We start from the raw sequence: 20,967 nt of genomic DNA, 5'->3' as shown, positions 1-20,967 counted from the left end.
AGAGGAGAGAAGTAGATTATTTGGTGGGATCATTTACACAAATTTATCATGACAGAATATTGCAAGCTTGAATTAGCACTAATAGAATGCTACTTACTAAAAATATGTTTATTGGTATAACAATTCTGCTTAATGGTACAACTCTTTTATCTCTTTATATTCATCTATCTGTATCTGTATCTAAATCTATTATCATCTATATCATATATATAGCTATATATATATATACCTTTATATTTATCTCTGTCTCTATCAATCATCTATATTGATATGTATGTATATAAATATATGTTTAAACTATATATAAATATAAATAACATCAATTTTCCATTATTAGTAAGTAGACTTGCATATTTTTTAAAATTCCCTTTTCATTTTTGAAGTTGTTAAACGTAAACTGAAAAAAAAGTTCTATGCAACATTTATTGATTTTACCAATAGCTTCATGCAAAATCATTTTTTATGTAACCTGTACATACAAAGAATATCTATATACAAGAATTATTAAAATAGACAAGGAATGGACTTGAGCTTGCATTTTAGATGGGATTAGACCTTGAATGATGGAATTAACATGAAATCATAGAGTAAATAAGATCACTTCAGAAATTAGGAGCAAGATGAATGTGTTTTAGGACAGATGTACTCTTTTAGGACCTATTTCTTTCATTAATGTGGGCTTCTTGTACTGTATTATATTACATAATCAGAAAATCAGTATTTCTGTTATTTGATTGGAAAATCATTTTATATATAGCTATTGATAGAGTGAAATTTTGATACAGACACACATACAATTTTGTGCAATGAATTTAATTAATTACTTAATTCATAACATTGTCTGTGGCTGAATATGTGCCTGGGACTTGGACATTTGATCTGTGCACTATCCATGGATATTAAAGCCTAAGAGAATGTGGATATGAACTTTGCTAGACTGAGAAGAATTCGCTTGTTTAGTAAAGCACATTACTGCATATATCTGTGAGAGTTTCTAGAAAGGGTTAACTAACAATGTAAGATCCAACCTGAACACAGAGCTCACAGTGTTATTAGGTAGGTACCTAGTTAGAATTACATTGGGAAATGGACAATGCTTGCTAGTGCAGGTGCATCATCTGCTGCTTCCTGATCACTGTGGTGTTGGTTTGCTAAGGATTTCCTGACATGGTAGCTGAAGACTCTGATGCAGTGTGGTCCTTTAGTCCCTTTTTATTTTTGATACTTTAAAATAATTTATTTGTTGATACTGTTGTTCTTTCTATGGGGTTGCAGTCCCCTTGAACTCCTTCAGTTCCTTCCTTAACTCTTTCATAGGTCTCCCTGGGCTCTGTCAAATGGTTGGCTGTCAGTATCTGCATCTGTCTCAGTCAAGTGCTTATAGAACCTCTCAGAGGACAGCCATTCCAGGCTCCTGTCTGCAAGCACAACACAGCATCATCAATAGTGTCGGATTTGGTGCCTGCACATGAACTGGATCCTAAGTTGGGTCCATCTGTCAATGGTCTTTTCTTTAGTCTCTGCTCCATTATTGACCCTGCATTTCCTTTAGATAGAAACAATTCTGGGTCAAAAATTTTGAGATGTGTGGGTGGCCCCAAACCTTAACTGGAGGCCATGTCTATCTACTGGAGGTGGTCTCTTCAGGTTCCATCGCCCCACTGTTGGGCATTTTGATTAAGATCATCTCCATTGGGTCCTGGGAGTATCTCATATCCCTGGCACCTGAGACTTTCTTTTTCTTCTTCTACATTTTTTTTTATTAGATGTTTTCTTAATTTACATTTCAAACGCTATCCCGAAAGTTCCCTATACCCTCCCCCGCCCCTGCTCCCCCACCCACCCACTCCCACTTCTTAGCCCTGGCCTTCCCCTGTACTGGGGCATATAAAGTTTGCAAGACGAAGGGGCCTCTCTCCCCAATGATGGCCAATTAGGTCATCTTCTGCCACATATGCAGCTAGAGGCAGGAGCTCTGGGGGTTCTGGTTAGTTCCTATTGTTGTTCCACCTACAGGGTTGCAGCCCCCTTCAGCTCCTTGGGTACTTTCTCTAGTTCCTCCACTGGGGGCCCTGTGTTCCATTCAATAGCTGACTGTGAGCATTCACTTCTGTGTTTGCCAGGCACTGGCGCATAGCTTCACAAAAGGCCGCTATATGAGGGTCTCTTCAGCAAAATCTTTCTGGCATGTGCAATAGTGTCTGGTAATATCCACTTATTAGCGAGTACATAATATGAATGTCCTATTGAGTCTGAGTTACCTCACTCAGGATGATATTTTCTAGTTCCATCCATTTTCATGCAAAACTCAGGATGTCTTCATTCTTAATAGCTGAGTAGTATTCCATTGTGTAAACGAACCACATTTTCTGTATCCATTCTTCCGTTGTGGGACATCTGGGTTATTTCCAGTTTCTGACTATCACAAACAAGGNTGCTGTGAACATAATAGAACATGTGCCCTTGTGGCATGATGGGGCATCTTTTGAGTATATTCCCAAGAGTGATATTGCTGGGTCTTCAGGTAGATCTATTTCCAATTTTCTGAGGAACCTCCAGATTGATTTCCAGAGTGGTTGTACCAGTTTGCAATCCNACCAGCAATGGAGGAGTGTTCCTCTTTCTCCACATCCTTGCCAACATGTGCTGTCACCTGAGGTTTTGATCTTAACCACTCTGATTGGTGTAAGGTGTAATCTCAGGGTTGTTTTGATTTGCATATCTCTGATCACTAAGGACTTTAAACAATTTCTTTAAGTGCTTCTCAGCCATTCAAGATTCCTCTGTTGTGAAGTCTCGGTTTAGCTCTATACCCCATTTTTTGATTGGGTTGTTTGGGTTTTTTTGGAGGTTAGTTTCTTGAGTTCTTTATATAGTTTGGATAGTAGCCCTCTNTTGGATGTGGGGTTGGGTTAGTGAAGATTTTTTTTTCCCAATTTGTAGGTTGCTGATTTGTCCTATTGACAGTGTCCTTTGCCTTACAGAAGCTTTTGAGTTTCATGAGGTCCCATTTATCCATTCTTGATCTTAGAGCATGGACCACTGGAGTTCCTATTTAGAAGATTTCTCCCTGTACCAATGAGTTCCATGCTCTTTCCCATTTTCTCTTCTATTAGATTCAGTGTATCTGGTTTTATGTTGAGGTTCTTCATCCCCTTGGACTTGAGCTTTGTGCAAGGTGACAAATATGGGTATATTTTCATTTTTTCTATATACAGCCAGGCAGTTAGATTAGCACCATTTATTGAAGATGTTTATGTTGAGTTATTTAATCTGTCTGTAGCTGAGTTTTCTGCAGTGTAATGAGTAGATCTATTTGTGATCTTCTACATGAAGCCACCTAATTTTACCAGCACCATCTGCTAAAGATGCTGTCTTATTTTCAGTATTTCCTTCTGGCTTCTTTATCAAAAATCAGGTGTCTATAGGTGTGTACTTATTTCTGGTTGCTTAGTTCTATTCCATAGGTCGACTTGTCTGTTAATGGGCCATGATGTTTTTATTACTATAGTTCTGTAGTACAGTTTTAGATGGGGCATGGTAATACCTCTTGCAGTTCTTCTGTTATTCAGGAATGTTTTAGCTATCCTGGGATTTTTTTTGTGTTTCCATTTGAAGCTGAAATTTGTTCTTTCAAGTTCTGTGAAGGATTGCATTGGGTTTTAATGGAGGTTGCATTATATTTGTTCATTGTTTTTGGTAGGATAGCTTCTACTCTATTAATCATACCAATCTATGAACATGAGAACATGGGACATCTATTCTTTGATAGTCTGTCTTTTTCTTCAATTTCTTTCTTCAGTGTCTTAAAGTTTTTATGATACCAATCTTTCACTTGGTTGTTTAGGGTTATCTGATATTTTATATCATTTGTGGCTATTGTGAAAGTTGTTGTTTCCCTGATTTCTTTCTCTGTCACTTGTACATAGGAAGGCTACTAATTTTTGTTAGTGAAATTTTTTTATCCTGCTACTTACGTGTTTATCAGTTATAGGTGTTTCTTGGTGGAACTTTTAGGGCCACTTAAGGTATACTATCATATCATCTGCAACAAAGATACTTTGACTGCTTTCCTTCTCTTTATATCCTTTTCATCTCCTTCAGTTGTCTTACTGCTCTCGCTAAGACTTCAAGTACTGGATTCAGTAGGTATGGAAAGAGTATTCCAATTAGTGTTTATGTGGTGAGTACATATATTGATTTGCATATGTTTAATCATTTCTGTATCTCTGGGATGAAATCTGCTTGATGGCAGACAATCTTTTTGCTGTGTTCTTGGATTCAGTTTGCAAGTATTTTATTGGGAATTTTTACATATATATTTAATTATGTAAAAATCAGTGTATAATTCTCTTTCTTTGTTGGTTCTTTATGTGGTTTAGGCAGTTACTGGGTCCTCAAAAGGATTTTTGTTGTTAAATAATTTGTGACATATTGGGGTAACTCTTTTTTGAAATACTGATAGAAGTCTCTGCCAAAAGCTACCTGACCTTGCGCTCTTTTCGGTTGGTAGGTTTAATTACTGCTTATATTTAACTAAGAGTTATAGCAATTAAAACAATTACTTACCTGATTTTATTCAAAATTATTAGGTAGTATATATTGAGAAATTATCCATTTTTCAAATAAGATTTTTCCAATTTGGTAGAGTGCAGGTTTTAAAAATATATCTTTATGATTCTCTTGATTTCCTCAGTGTCTGTTATTAGGTCTGCTCTTTTGTCTGTAATTTTCATAATATGGATCTTCTCTCAACCTTTTACTTAATTTTGCTAGGGGTGTGGTGGTCTTACTGGTTTTTTCAAAGAACCAACTTTTTGTTTTTATTGATTCTTTATATTGATTTTTTTTTTTGTTTCCATTTTATTGAATCAGTCCCGAGTTTGACTATTTCTTGCCATCTACTCCTTTTGGGTGTTATTTCTTCTTTGTTCTAGGCCTTTCAGATGTTCTATTAAACTACTAAAACCAGATCTCTCTCTCTCTATGTAGGCAGTCAATTGTGTCCGATAATGCGGGCCATGTTTTGCTTTCATTTTCATCCAATTCTAGAAAGTTACTAACTTTATATTAACTTCTGTCCGGAGCTATTTTTCATTCAGTGATGAATTGTTCATTTTCCACGAGTTTATAATTTTTCTGTTTTTCATATCTGGCATTAATCTTTGTTGTTGAGATAGGACACAGGATTTTTTTTTTTCTTGTACCTGTTGAGATTTGCTTTGTGTCCAAGTATGCTGTCAATTTTGGAGGTGCTAAGAAGAAAGTATATTCTTTTGTGTTTGGGTGAAATGTTCTGTAAATATTTCTTAGGAAATATTTATAATGTCATTTAGCTGTGAAATTTCCTTTAGTTTTTGTCACTATCACTGTGTGAGGGTCGTTCTGTGATTTAAGCTGAAGCAGTGTTCCCTCTATGAAGTTGGGTGATCTTGTGTTTGGTGAATAGATATTAATGATCACAGTATCCCTTACATGGATCAAAGGCATGGGTCACCGTCACCCACCTTTGAGACATTTTGCATGTATGCTTTTTAGTGATATTGACTTGTAGTGCCTTGTATGCTAATGTTTCTTATCCATATTTTTTAAAAAGACAGGGCAATTGAAGTCTGATAGAAGGAACCTAGAAGAATCCCTCCCCTTTAGGACTGATAAGTAATTTCAAAAAGAATTGATACTTGTTTTATTTTATAAGTTTGGTTCTAGACCTTTTCTTGATAGAAATTTTTTTTTCTGATTGATAAACATTTAATTTTTAATATTGATCTATTGTGATATTCTATCATGGTTCATTTTTAGCAGACTCTGTTTACGTTTTTTTTCCCCTGTAAAGTTGTTCTTAATAGTTGTAGTGGTGTTTTTTCTGCTGTCAGTTGTGTAATATATCCGTTTTCATTTCTTGTTCTATATTCTTTGATTCCTCTCCCTCCTTCTCCTCCTCCTCTCTCTCTCCCCCCCGTCTCCCCCCTCTCTCCCTCCTTTCATGTCTTTCTGAATGGTATCTAGTTGTGTATATCAGGCTAGCCTTACAGTTATACTCAGCTGTACTCACCAGGTCTGTCAGCCATGACAACATTCCTACTCTTTTCCCCCTTCCTGTCCTGGTGGTGGGGGCCACTGAGCCTGCAGCCCTCCTCCCTCTCCCTGTCCTTCCCCTCCTCCCCCCAATTCTCTTCCTTTTCCCTATTTTATTATTTTATGCTCTGATGTCTGGGTTTGTTTCCTTCTATCTTGGGGTTTGATTTGTTCTGCTTGTTTGCTTGTTTCTAGTAACATGAATACCCTAGTTTTTTGTTTCTCTTTTTCTTCTGGTGATGGGGAGGTACTGGTTGCTACAAATCTCTCTTAGTTCTTTTGCTGAACCCACTAGGTTTTTCTCTGTTGTTTTCATTGTCTCAAGAAAATTCTAAATTTTCATTGTAAATAACTTTAAATTTTTTTTATTCATTTTAAGCTTTATTTCACTGTAGTAAGGAAAATTCATGCTGCACCCTTTTTATTTTCTTTTCCCTGTTTACTGAGGCTTGTTTTGCCACATGGTCTGTCCTAGAGACAATGAATGTGTATTCTAGAGATGTTGGACGGTGTAATGTGCAAATGTCTGTTTATAATTTACTTTTGATTTTTAAAGTGTGGGCGAGTTGGTGTGTATGTATACATATGTGCATGTGCCACATGTATGAGTGCCTGCAGAGGCAAGAAGAATGGGTTAGATTTTCTGAAGCTAGAGTTATATACAGGTGACTGTGAACCACCTGTTGTGCGTGCCAGTAACTAAGGCACTGAGCATCTAACATGGCTATCATATGTTATGATATATATATTTTTAAAGAGTTATTTATTTATTTATTATATGTAAGTACACTGTAGCTGTCTTCAGATACACCAGAAGAGGGCGTCAGATCTCATTACAGGTGGTTGTGAGCCACCATGTGGTTGCTGGGATTTGAACTCAGGACCTTTGGAAGAGCAGTCAGTGCTCTTAAACCCTGAGCCATCTCTCCAGCCCCATGTTATGATCTCATTCTCTCCCCCTCCCTTTCCCTCTCCATCCCCGCCCTCCCCGCCCTCCACCCCACTCCCATGTTTTCTGTAGCCCAGGCTGGCCTGGAACTTAATACATACCTTACACTGGCCTCAAACTCAAGGCAATCTTTTTGCCTTAGCCTTCTTTGGCTTGAAATTGTACGTGTTATCTACAGTGCACGTCTTTTTTTTTTTTTTTTTTTTTTTCCCCCCGAGAAAGGGTTTCTCTGTATAGCCCTGGCTGTCCTGGAACTCACTTTGTAGACCAGGCTGGCCTCGAACTCAGAAATCTGCCTGCCTCTGCCTCCCGAATGCTGGGATTAAAGGCGTGCACCACCACGCCCAGCTTATAGTGCACTTCTTAATGACTGGTCTGTCACTAAATAATCTTCCACTGTTAAATCATCCACCTATTGATAATTTCAAAGGTTTACCACATAGACCTACAATCGACATTTTTTTTTTCCGTGTATTCATATTTTAAACCAATTTGGGTAAATATTAAGTAGCATGATTGTTGGATTATATGATTGGAATTGTTCAGTTTTGTAAATACCCCTGTAGTGTCAAGTGTCTGTACCATTTTGCATTCTCATCAGCAGTGTACTGTGAGTATAGGATATAGTTCTTCACTTATTTACTATCAATTTACATGTGTTTTTTCAAAGTAGGTTTGTTCTTAGCATTATAGAGTTGGCTCATGTTTTTAATCCATTTGACAGCTAGTACATTTATATTAAATATGATGAAAATGATTCTTCTTTCAATAATTTTATTTTTAATTATGTGTATGTGTGTCTGTGTTGGTATGTGTACAAGACACCAGAGACATCAGATCCCTCCTTTGAGCTGGTGTTACGTTGGTGGTTGTGAGTCACCCAACATTGGTGCTGGCAGCTGAACTCCAGTCATATGCAAGGGTTCTTAAGTCTCTTAAACTTACTCAGCTACCTTTCTAGACCCATAGCAACTCTTGCTGTAACTATGATGCTGTCCTTTGCCTTTTATGGTTTTGTTTGTTTGTTTTTCTCCATTTTAGGAGGCAAGATCTCTCTTCTCTCAGCCTCCCAATTAGCAGTATTGCATTGCTTTGCCATCTTGTCCAGCTAGCTCTTTTAATTGAACATTTTATTTTCTCCTTAGCATGTCATATAGCCCCCTTTGCTGGTTTTCCTATAGACTGTGTGTTAATACAAAATTGTGTGCATGTGTCTGTGTGTGCACAGGTGCAATCATGCACACCTATATGTATGCTTGTTTGCATATATGATGGCCATGACTGCCTGGCTGCTAAATAGGACCTGGGGATCCAAATTCCAGTCCTCATGGTTGCCTAATAAACACTTTGTCCACTGAGCCATCTTTTATGTCATATTGGAAGGTATGTGTGTATATAAGGGTGTGTGCATGTATATGTGGTGTTAGTGTGTGTGCTTGCACAGTAAGGTACATGTGGAAATCTAAGGTCAATGTCAATTATCTTCTTCAGTTGCTCTTCATTTCACATTTTAAGGAATTCCTGAGTTCAATTAGTTTTAGTGAAGCTGAAGGACAGTCATTTTTCTGTGTTGCGTGTCTATCTCTCTAGGGGTCTACTTGTAACTTACCTCCTGGTTCTGGATGTACAGGTGGTGAACCCCTGGCTTTTCCGTGGGTACTTGCCATCTGAATGCACGCTGACATGATGATCACGTTGCTGACTGAGCCTTTTGGTTCTCTGTCAGGGACTGCTCCTTTTTTTAAAAGTGGGGAGTCAGAGAACTGCTAGTCAATTTTTATCATTGGGCTTCTGCTCTTATTATGCACATTATTTACTTCTTCCTTTAACCTCATTATACTATGCACATACTAAAGTTTATCTTATTTAAAATTTTTTTTTGAACAGTGTTTTCTTTAGGTAGTGTTGGCTGTCCTGGAATTCACTATATAGACCATACTGGCCTCAAACTGATAGAGATCCACCTGCCTCTGCTTCTAGAATACTGGGATTAAAGGCATAGGCTATTATTGCCCATTATGATTATTTTATTTTAATTATTTTATGTGTTTGTGTTATCCATGTTTGAGTATGTGGAAATGAGTGCATTTGCCATCAGATGACAGAGGCACTGGATCCTCCAGAGTTGGAGTGACCAGTGGTTGGAAGCACCAGATATGTTTGCTTTAACCTCTGAGCAATCTCTCCATGCATGACCCCCTTTCCTCCCAGCCCCCTCCCCCATGGTTTTTCCCTTTTTCTTTTTAAAGATAGGGCCGTAGGGTATGCTCAAATTTATTCTCCCTCCTGAGTGCTGGGGTGATAGGCATGGCTGGTTTAGTATGGTGCTAAGGATTAAATACAATGCTTTCTGTATGCTAGGCAAATATTATATTAACCAAGTTACATTCCCAGCTTAAATGAGCATACTTCTATCATGTCAGTTACCATTCCTGCTACCATTTTCTTTTTCTGAGAGAGATTTTTGAAGACTAGGTATCCTGATTTTATTTTTGTATCTACTTTATTTGTATACAGTGTATTGTATGTAGTTATAATCTTGTTATAAATAATTGCTATAAAGAAATGAAATATTGAGCTAAAGAGATGGCACACAGTGTTTAAAAGCACTGACTACTCTTCTGGAGGTCCTGATTTCAATTCTTAACAACTACATGGTGGCTCACAACCATCTGTAGTGAGATCCGATGCCTCTTCTGTTGTGTCTGAAGACAGCTACAGTGTATTCATAAACATAAAAATTAAATTATTTTTTTAAATAAGAAATGAAATGTTAACTTCTTAGCACAAAGTCAGGAGTGTTCTTTCTTTTACATCCTAAACCAATTTTAGATAATTTGTGGTCGTACATCAAGAGCCACAGGTACAATTCATTGAGTAGCTGTTTAGTATACATGAGGAAGATAAGCTGTAGGTGAGATGAGCAAGACAATATAAAACATACTGTGTGAATGTGTACAGCCAGAATAACAACTGCGTACTCATACTTAATAACAACTTCATGTTTACACTTGGATTCATCCATTATATTTTTTGATCTGAAGGATTGCTTTATTTTAGGAGTCATTATCGATTTGATTTTTGAAAACAAAGTTCAGTAACTTGTCATGGTCCTATGGTTCATGGCTGAGTTAAAGAGTCTGTTTATTGTGTATGATTAGATTTTAAGCCATTGTTGACTTAAACTTTCTCTTGTCTTAAACCTAATTCTTTAGGGTTCATCAAGAGTTGTAGAGGTAAAAAAAAAAAAAAAGAGTTGTAGAGGTGTTAAAGAATTGATACGATGTATAAGTTCATAAATTTAGAGGTCAGATTTAATTTTCTTTGTATCTCCTAAATGCCATATAGCCAGTGATATTTCATGAAATATAGATACTTAAGTTCTTTTAGAAGCTTCCTTACTGGGAATTAGGTTCTTCTGTAGTCTAGTTACATGGCACATGTGCCACCTAGTGGATAGAAAATTAATTAGGCGGCCCCCCCCCCCCCTTTTTGGCTATAGAGAATTTTGTGACTAAGTGGAACTGAGTATTTTTATTTAGGCCAGGTTTAGAGTTGGGAAGTGTCTGGCTTCATTGCTGTTGTTGGGATAATACCCTGACGCAGGACAACATAGGGAAGAAGAGGACTTATTTGACTCACAATCCAACTTTACTGTCTGTTGTTTTGGGATAGTCAAGGCTAGAGCTTGAGCTTTGTATCGACATTGTCAGGAGCAAAGAGAGAGTGTATCCTTGTTTGCTTGATCACAGCTTTCTTATTTTTTTAGAAATATATTTTTCATTAGTGATTTGGATTACTTGTATTTAAAGATCATTTATTTTTATTTTATGTGAATGGATGGTTTGTCTGCATGTAAGTCTGTGTACCACTTACATGCCTGGTGTTCTCAAAAGTCAAAGAGGGTATTGAATTCCTGGATTGGGAGCTACAGGTGGTTGCGAGTTGCCATGTTTTGATGCAATAAGCACTCTTAACCACGGAACCATCTCTCAAGCAGCTCTGCTATTTTTCTTCTCTTAAGGGAATGGTACTTACGACAATGGACAATTAAATAAGATAATCCCCTACCTATATGGCCACAGGCCAACCTGGTCTAGATAATTCCTCATCAAGACTTTTTCCTGATGATTATAGGTTGTATAAAATTGATAATTAAAACTAACCATTGTAGGAGGGGACTGTATCCACCCATGGGCAACAACTGTGTCCATAGGAGGTAATGATTGATATACACAGGAGGTTGATGACCAGTGTTTTACTCTATTGATTGCTACATTGGTGTACTTGTTTGCTTGTGTATTTTCACTGTGTAGCCCTGGCTGTCTTGGAACTCCTAATGCAGACCAAGCTGGCCTTGAGCTCAAAGAGATCATGTGCCTTTGCTTCCTAAGTGCTTTGATTAAAGTATGTGTGCCACCATACTTGGTTCCTGCTTTTTTATCCTTTCTTTTTGAGATAGAGTCTCACTATGTAGCTCTTGTTGTCCTGGAACTCAGTACGTAGAGCAGACTGGCTTAAAGACATGCATCACTTACCTGGCACCCCCACACATTGATTTTTGAGACAGGGTCAGTTTAAATCAGACTACCAATTGGCTATGAGTTCCAAGGATCTTCTTATTTCTCTTCCCAAATGATGGGATTGTAGGCTTTTTATGTGGATTCTTGAGATCTGACTTCAAGTCTTAATTCTTGTTTAGCAGGGCTTTAGGGGCTGAGACATTGTTCATGTTCTATCCCCCCCTGCCCCCCCCCCCCAGTTTCAGACATGAAAATTGTTCTGTCTTTTACAAAGTGGACTACATGTAACTGAACATTTAAAACCTTATGAAAAGTAAAAAGTGGCCAATTAAATGAACTTGTACTATTTTATTGGGCTAGTGTCTGGTTTATCCATTATACAAATGGCTGGCTGGAATATTTCATAAGTTATCACTGATCTTCACAGTCATTTATCCAGCTCTGAATGAGATCACATGTTTAATCTTTAGTTGATATCATCCCGACTACCATGGCATGTTTCACTTCTTACTGCCAAACTCTGACAATTTTTGAAGAGTAGGACTAGAAGAATACTGGTCACAGAGTGTGTTGCATCCTGCCTTGAGTGGGGCAGATGGTAAGATCTAACTCACTCTACACAGGAAGAGTGTAAGATAGAAACATTTAGGGGTACCTATTATTACGTTTTGTGGTTGGAGTTTTTTTTTTTTTTTTTTCCCCCGAGACAGGGTTTCTCTGTCCTGGAACTCACTTTGTAGACCAGGCTGGCCTCGAACTCAGAAATCCGCCTGCCTCTGCCTCCTGAGTGCTGGGACTAAAGGCGTGCGCCACCACGCCCGGCTGTGGTTGGAGGTTTTGCTTTCTAGGAAGCAGTTAGAAATTTTTTTTTTATTGATTAAAGAATAAAAAGTCAAACAAGAAAAATCTAATCAGGAATAAAACCCACGTTTAAAAGTCCTTCATTTTTATTAGCAAGTCCATGTTAGGATCCTGGATAGAGCCATTGGCCTGAGAAAGAAATGGTTCTGAATCTATTTCTTCTCCTTCTCCTTCTCCTTCTCCTTCTCCTTCTCCTTCTCCTTCTCCTTCTCCTTCTCCTTCTCCTCCCCCTCCCTCCCCCTCCCCCTCCCCCTCCTCCTTTTTTTGGGTTTTTCCAGACAGGGTTTCTCGGGTGTGCACCATGACTGCCCGGCCTGAATCTATTTCTTAAAGATAAGCAAACCTACCCACAGGGTACATGCACATTCATATTTACAGCTTTTAAAGCATTGTCCTTGTGCCCATTTTATGTGTACATTCCTCTCATCTTTACTTCTTGACACCCGGAAGAATATGTGCACTAAGTATATCCCACAGATTAAGGAATATGTCATTGTTTAGTACTTTGCATATAATACACATGCAGAGAGTTGCTAACAGAATGGGATTCTTTTCTCTCTTATTGGGAAAACTGAGGAGAGCAGGCAACATAAAGTAACTTCTGACTTCTAGGTATCTCTCTAAAAGCTGTAGGTTCTGTGGTTAGTGTTTGCTTTCTCAGTCACCACTTTAGGTTCTGGTCACATCATATATTGATAGCACCATAAAAAGGACCAGCTACTTTTTTTTTAACATCTCATTGTTAATGTTTCATGATAAACCATTTTGTTTTTGTTATGCCAGTTCCCCATTTTTTTTTAAAGATTTGTTTATTTATTATTATATGTAAGTATACTGTAGCTGTCTTCAGACACTCCAGAAGAGGGAGTCAGATCTTGTTACGGATGGTTATGAGCCACCATGTGGTTGCTGGGATTTGAAATCTGCACCTTCGGAAGAGCAGTCAGGTGCTCTTACCCACTGAGCCATCTCACTGGCCCCCAGTTCCCCATTCTTGATAATAATTTCTGTGTTAATTTGAGTTTGAATTGAACTGTTGTGATAGAAACTCCAAAAATATAGGCGTAGGTTATATACAATGAATTTTCTCTCAAAGTATGAAAAAAAAAATAATTCACTCTTTTCCCTCTCTCCATCCCTCCCTCCCCCTTTCCTCCAACTCTCCCTCTTTGGTCCCACTCTTTTGAGATCTGTTATCTCTTCTCATCTTGGGTTCCAACCATGTGGGATTTGAACTTAGGTTATCAAGTTTGCACACCAAGGTCTTTATCCACCATGATAGCTTACCTGACCTTCATTTAGTATGTTGATCATGAAAGGTTGCGTTTTATAAGATTTCATTGATCTCTGTAGTTGCTTATGAGCCCAGATTTCTTCCATCCTTGTTCTTTGCCACCTCTTAGAGCTTTCATTGTTTTGTGGCTTGGGTTAGCTGTTAGGTCTGTTTAAGTCCATGGGAAAGAGAAATATAATTTTACCAACAGCAAATTGTTTTCTTTTAGTGGTAGAGAAATGGCACAGTTGCTTCCAGTCTTGTGACTTGCTAAGCAACTGCCATGCTTAGCTGTGTAGAGGGTCTCTAGTTGATCCAGTTATGAACCCACTTAAAGCTATGAGAATGAGCACAAAATGATTGATAATTTTTGTTTTGACAGGGCATGCTTTATCTTGTACATCTTTCAAGTTCTTTACTTACTTTCAGTCTATGTATTTATTTGAGGGTGCATGTATTTTCTCATTTGTGATGTATTCATCTAGTCATGGGTTCAGTTATCACATAGAAATGTATAATTTACTGTGATTATTGCATTTTTAATCTCTTTATATTTGATATGAATACACATTTTTGTTGATTTGATGCTAAGTTTTTTGTTTTTGTTTTTGTTTTTGTTTTTTTTTTTTTTTTTTTTTTTTTTTTTTTACAAAAATTGTCTGTAGGGTAGTCAGGATACCTTGATTGATAAGTCTTATAAACTATGGCTATTTTTTTCTGTTTCCATCATTAAAAAGGCACAGTGATGTATGAACTATGAAAACAGAGTCTGTTGTTGCTTCATGTCACTAATTTTGTTAGAATTTATATTCATTTTTCTCTTCCAAATACTTTACTAACCTTCATGTTGACTTTAGGTGATACTCAATAAAAATAATAAAAGTAAAATTGAAATACTGGTACGAGATGTGAGAGTTAAAGTTTTAAGTATGCTAAGATGGCCATGTCTAGTTTGTTGTAAAGCATGATCTCAGATATTGGTGAGAAGAAGCTAATACTGTATATATAGGCTTAAAGGTTATTAAACCCAGAGGAGATTGCTGAAATCTGAATAATAATTAAGCTCTTCAGCTAGAAGACTGTGTCATTTGGGAGTCAAAGACATAAACTGAGGAGACATTAGATTATTAGATATTTCATTCATTCATTCATTCATTCATTCATTCATTCATTCATTCATGTCTGTTTGTCCCTCCCTTCCCTTCCTCCCTCCCCCTATTCCCCACTCCCCTCTCCCCTCCTCTACTTTTCTTGCCTCTCCTCTCCCTCCCCCTTCCTCCTACTTCTTTCTGGTGATGTTTATATAGTATGGACTGTTCTGGAATTCACTATGTATTAAAAGGTAACTTAGAATAGGTTGTCCTTTTAGCCTCTCAAGAACTGTGATTTACAGGTATGTGACACCCTGTCTGACTCAAATCATTTGATCCCCATGAACAATTTTATGAAACATATGGTGAAACATAGTTTGACAGGTGAATCAAAGAGAAATGTCTTTAATATAATATTTAAGTAGCCATCAGGTCATTAAATTGATACTTGAGACATGGTCTACAGGTTTGTTTGTTCATTCAGGGACTGTGTAGAGAGGTCTAAATAAATTTCCAATTAGAAAACAAGGATTTGTTTAATGGGGAATTGTGTCAGGAGCTTTGGTGGAGGAGGAATATCTCTTTAATCTGATAATGCAGTATAAAAGACAATAGACTTCTGTTTTTAAAGAGAAAAGTCATTTTGAGGGTAGAGGTGTTTTAAAAGCTTCACAGGGCCTGGAGAGATAGCTAAAGAGTTAACTCTTGCAGAGAACCTGGGTTTAATTCCCACATAGTGGGTCACAGCCATCTGTATCTACAATCTAGGGGATCTAGCTCCTCCTCTGGCCTCCAAGGTCACTGTATGCATGTGGTCAACTGTATGCATACAGTCAAAACAACCATACATATTAAAAGTCTCACAGGAATGCTTCCAAGAAAAGCACACACCTTTAATCCCAGCACTTGGCCGGGGGGGGGGGGGGCAGAGGCAGGCGGATTTCTGAGTTCGAGGCCAAACCTGGTCTACAAAGTGAGCTCCAGGACAGCCAAGGCTATGCAGAGAAACCCTGTCTCAAAAAGCAAAAAAACAAAACAAAACAAAAGACAGCAGATTCAAGTGTTTAGCTTTTAAGATAGCAAGTGACTAGAATACATAACATTTGTATCAGATTAATAGTCTCAACTTACAAAACCTGAAGAAACTTAAAAAATGAACCACATCAAAATACACTTATTGTATAGATCAACTGTTACAACCCTGAAAATAAGGTTCTAAACAGCTATTTCTAATGTGAACCTTCTCTAAGTAAATTGTATTTTGTCCTCAAGGCACAGTGAACCACAGCTTACATGATGCTGATGATTGTTTTACATTAGCAAGCTGACAATAATTATGTATGTGGACTTTTCATATTTTTGAAGTGTTGTCATTTGTTTTATTTTTTCCATTATTATATATTCTTTGTAGGGAAAATTTTCAGTAATTGAACTCAAAATGACTCTTTATACCCTCTTGTTTACTGTGAAGCAGAAATCAAAGAACAATCTGTGGAAGAGGATGCTGAAACAGAAGTGGATAACAGCAAGCAGCCGGTCTCAGCTCTTCAGCGGTCTGTGTCTGAGGAATCTGCAAACTCCCTGGTCTCTGTTGGTGTAGAAGCCAAAATGAGGTTAGACAATGAAAAGAACTGGACTAGAGACACCTACAGGGGAAAGGGTGGTAAACTGACTGGAGACAGGACTTGAACCTGGGTGGGGCTTTACCATTTTAGTCACCTTACGTTTGACACCTGTGTGATGTTGGCACAGACCTTGGCTATGCTATTTACTTTGGTGACTGGATAGCAGGGAGTATGCTAGGATAGTGCTCTAGCCATTCCAGATGAGCATCTGGATGGCAGTAGGCTTTCTGACTGAAGAAGTAGCCAAGAGTTCCTAATGTAAGAATTACATTTGGGGGGCAGGGGCCAAGAGACAGTTTTATCAGAGGAACCAGGTTTGGTTCCTAGCACTAACATGGTGACTGAAACTGTCTGCAACTCTAGTTTTAGGCCATCTGTCCTCTGTGAATACCCAGGCACACATGTAGGTAAAATGCTTAAAAACATTTTTAAAAAGTTGATAGGAACCTTAAGAAAGGAATTTCTGATATGTATACACTTAACACACTTGTAATCATACCCCTCTTCATTCTTTAAGAAAGTATACCTCTCCACTCACAATAAATAGATAGATAGATAGATAGATAGATAGATAGATAGATAGATAGATAGGTAGATAGGTAGATAGGTAGGTAAATAAAATTGTGACAACAGTGTAAAGAGACAGGGCTGGTGAGATGGCTCAGAAGATAAAGGCACTTGCTGTTAAGCCTGATGACTCAAGTTTTATTCTCAGGACCCACATGGTCAAAAGAAAGAATTGACTCCAGTAGAATGTCTTCTGGCTGTGATGTGTGCATCTATGCTGTACACGCAAAACAAATAAATAACAGTGATAAAAGTGGCTCTGCTCTGCTCTTTGTTTTCTTTCCTAAGTTTGGATGTTCAGGAACGCTCTCTGTAGACCAGGCTGGGTTAGCCCAGGCTAGCCTCAAACTCAAGAGATCTGCCTTGCTCTGCATCCCTAGTGCTGGGATTAACGGCGTGCACTACCACTGCTGGATGAAAGTTTTTTTATTTATGATAAGAAAAATTATAATTAAAGTTTAACTTTCATGGCTTATATTTTTCAAGTTCTATTTTGAAGTCCTGAATAAGACTGAAAATATTAGATAATTGAATATTCTCAGCCTTTTAAAATGTTTTGTTTTCATTGTTTTGCTTTTAGTATTCCTCCCTTTTCATTTTATCCTCTGTTAAATCTTGTGAAGATGCTCCTCCACTTCTGTATTTTGAGGGTTAAGTATGTCTGCCTCTGCCTTTCTTTAATTCTCAGTGAAGTGCATCTAATCTGACAGCTGTGAGCCTTGCTTGTATCTTTATGAGCCACAAGTTCATATTTCCAGTGAGGTTTAATTCCTAAAATCCAAACTCTGCTGTCTTCCCAGTTAACATTTCCATATAGAAATATATTAGATACTTCATTCACCCTTTAAGAGGGCCCAGACTACTCTTTATTCCACCTCTTCCTCTCTTCTCCTTTTCATCAAATAATACCAATATTTATCTGGTTGCTTATGGATCTGTGATTTGTATCTTCTTCATAGTTCATACTCGATTAACCTACAATTTCCTTGGCCTACTGACTTGATTGAAGCCATTGTCTTTAAGAGACTTTAATTATCTCCTTACTTCCTTTCTCTTTCTCATTACCTTTCCATAGTCTTATTTAGTTGTAAAAAGTATCATCTAATCTGGTCTTCACTGAGTTCAATGTGACATTTTAGTTGTATTTAGCCTTTGAGGTCTTTTTTGATTCCGTAAGATAGTCTGTAAGGCATGATCTGTGCGCTGGTTTAACTGCCATGGTTTGTGAAGACACTTTATCCAGCTTCTGCCTTAGCTCTTTTGATGCTTTGTGTCATGTGTCACAGGAGTTATTTGTGAGAGCATCCTTCCAACCACCTTCTTATTGTAATAACTTCTGAATTCTTTAACTCTAGTGTGAAACTAGCTGAAGAGTATCCAGGTACTTGTTATATACTTAGTTCACTTTCCACCAATATTTTGAGAGGTTTAAATATTTTCAAAATAAAAGAAAAGTACTTTGCCCTGCAGTGGTACCCTATGCCTTCAATCACAGCGTTCAGGAGGCAGAGGCAGGCAGAGTTCTTGAGATTGAGGCCAACTTGGTCTACAGAGGGAATTCTAGGACAGAAGGGCCTACCCAAAGAAATCCTGTCTTGAATTAAAAAAAAAAAAAAAAGTAATGTGTTTTACAAATTTTAGATCTCATAATGAAGTCTTTAATCAATTTTGAGTTGAATTTTGCATGGTGTCTTAGACAAGGGTTTTATTTCTCTACATATGGCTCTCCAGTTTTCCTAACACTAATCATTGAAAACTACCTGTTTCTTTATTGTGTACTCTTGTCATTTCTGGCAAACATAGACAGGTAGTAAATGTGTGGCTTTATTTCCTAGATTGCTATCTTGTTTCTCTGGTGACATAGTTTTATAATCTCTTTGTGATGTGCTTTGAAGTCAGAGGGTCTGATTCAGCTTTATTTTCTTCTCTCTACTTTGTCATCTTGCTTCAGGATCATGTTAGACCATGCCAGCTTAGCACATGTAACCCTCCAGCTTCAGTTTGCTGAGTGCTAGGATTACAGGCATGTGTACTGTATTTGCTTTTTAACTTAGTTTTTAGATTAAGATATTTTTCTTTACATGTATGTAGTTCCAACTCTACAAATCTATTACTCTTCTAAATTTACATAAGCTATTTATTGGCTTTTGTGAAATAGATTATTTTCTGATTTTTCAACTGGCTTATTAGCATACAGAGATGCAGATTTTTGTATGTTGATTTTAGACAATAGACAGTATTTAGTTCTAACAGTTTTTGGGTAGAGCCTTCAAGCGTTTTGAATATGCACATCAATTAGGTTTTGCCATCAGCAAATATAAATAATTTTACTTCTCTTCTTAAAAGATGCTTTTTATTTATTTCCGTTGCCAAGTTAGGTTAGCTTAGTATTTCTGCCATGATAGTAAAAAGAAGCAGTAAGAATAACCATTTTTTTTAAAGATTTATTTACTTATTATATATAAGAACACTGTAGCTGTCTTTAGACACACCAGAAGAGGACATCAGATCTCATTACGGGTAATTGTGAGCCACCATGTGGTTGCTGGGATTTGAACTCAGGACCTCTGGAAGAGCAGTCAGTGCTCTTAACCACTGAGCCATCTCTCCAGCCCCCCCTCCCCCAAACTCACTACTCTGTAGACCAGGCTGTGTCCTTGAACTCAGAAATCCACCTGCCTTTGCCTCCCAAGTGCTGGGATTAAAGATGTGCGCCACCACTGCCCGGCTATTCTTTGTTGTCTATATAGTTATTTCTTTTATTATAGGAAATTAATTTGCACTTTGCCGACTTTGTTCTCCTAGAGTTTTTTTTATAAAAGATTTATTTATGTATTTTATGTATGTGAATACACTATTGCTCACTTCAGATGGTTGTGAGCCACCATGTGGTTGTTGGGAATTGAACTCAGGACCTCAGAAAGAGCAATCAGCACTCTTAAATGCTGCACCATCTTTCCAACCCTTCCCAGAGATATTTTTAAGTAATTGGGTTCATTTTCTTTGTCATCTTTATTTCATTAATTTCCATTGTATTATTCCAATCTGTTTCTTTTAAACATTTTTGATTTATTTATTTTATGCATGTGGTTTGTGTGTATGTGTGTATGTGTGTGTGTGTCTATGTGTACTGTGTGTTTGCCGTGGATGGTTGTGAGATACTATGTGGGCGTCAGCAACTAAACTCAAGAACGGTAAATACTCATAACCACTGAACCATCTTTCCAGCTCCTAATCTTTTTATTTTCTTTTAATTTTCTGTCATTGTCTTCATTTAAATTCAGGTGATCTCTTTTAGAGAAAACTTAAATTATCAACATCTAAAGTTTTAATTTCTGTAAGTGAATAACTATTTTTTTGATTAGAATTTTAGATTCATTTTACAAAGTTTTCATCTTGTTTTATTATCATTGTGTTTTACATACTTTAGTTTGTATTAAAGGATTTAATAATCAGTATTTGTATGATACTGATCATTTCTGATACATTAGGTTTTGCAGCTCCATATGTTATCTATTTTTAGAATGTTTGCATTTATTGAAAAGTACAAGTGTGACCAGGTGTGGTGGAACACACCTTTAATCCTGGGACCAGGAGGCAGAATCTCTATAGTGAATTCAGGCCAGCAATGGCTATACACTGAGATCCTCTCCATCACATACAATGTGTGTGTGTGGGTGGTGGGTGGGTGTGGTGGTTGGTTGCATCCACCCATGCATGTTTAGTATAAGAAAAATATCATAGAGGAGAAGACATGCAAGGTCTCTTATTAAGTATAATAGTTTCTTTATAAATTCAATAGACTCAAGATTTGAGCAAATAGCGCAGAATATTCCTATTTCTACATTTTCACTTGTCCCCTGTAATTTAATATTGTGCAGTAGTATTGCATATTTGTTGCAGTTAATATATCTTTACATTTTTTAGGCCGGGTGTGGTGGCACACGCCTTTAATCCCAGCACTTGGGAGGCAGAGGCAGGCGAATTTCTGAGTTCGAGG

General features: G+C 37.4%; 1 protein-coding gene across 12 annotated transcripts in view; it reads left to right on the top strand.

Annotated features, from left to right (window-relative positions):
• The window catches only part of Kmt2c (lysine methyltransferase 2C), a 230,490-nt gene that overhangs the window by 72,064 nt on the left and 137,459 nt on the right, over positions 1 to 20,967 (top strand). For 10 of the 12 annotated variants that reach the window (XM_029534865.1, XM_029534861.1, XM_029534859.1 and 7 more), the window contains exon 3: positions 16,247 to 16,388. In XM_029534865.1, the coding sequence (XP_029390725.1) occupies positions 16,247 to 16,388 (142 nt within the window). The remainder of the gene's footprint in view (positions 1 to 16,246; positions 16,389 to 20,967) is intronic. The other 2 variants (XM_029534858.1, XM_029534862.1) reach the window with 1 other exon arrangement.

Source organism: Mus pahari, chromosome 2 (assembly GCF_900095145.1).
Source record: "Mus pahari chromosome 2, PAHARI_EIJ_v1.1, whole genome shotgun sequence".
Taxonomy (NCBI): domain Eukaryota; kingdom Metazoa; phylum Chordata; class Mammalia; order Rodentia; family Muridae; genus Mus; species Mus pahari.
Note: the sequence above shows the minus strand (reverse complement) of the source record. Positions and strands in the feature narration are given on the sequence as shown.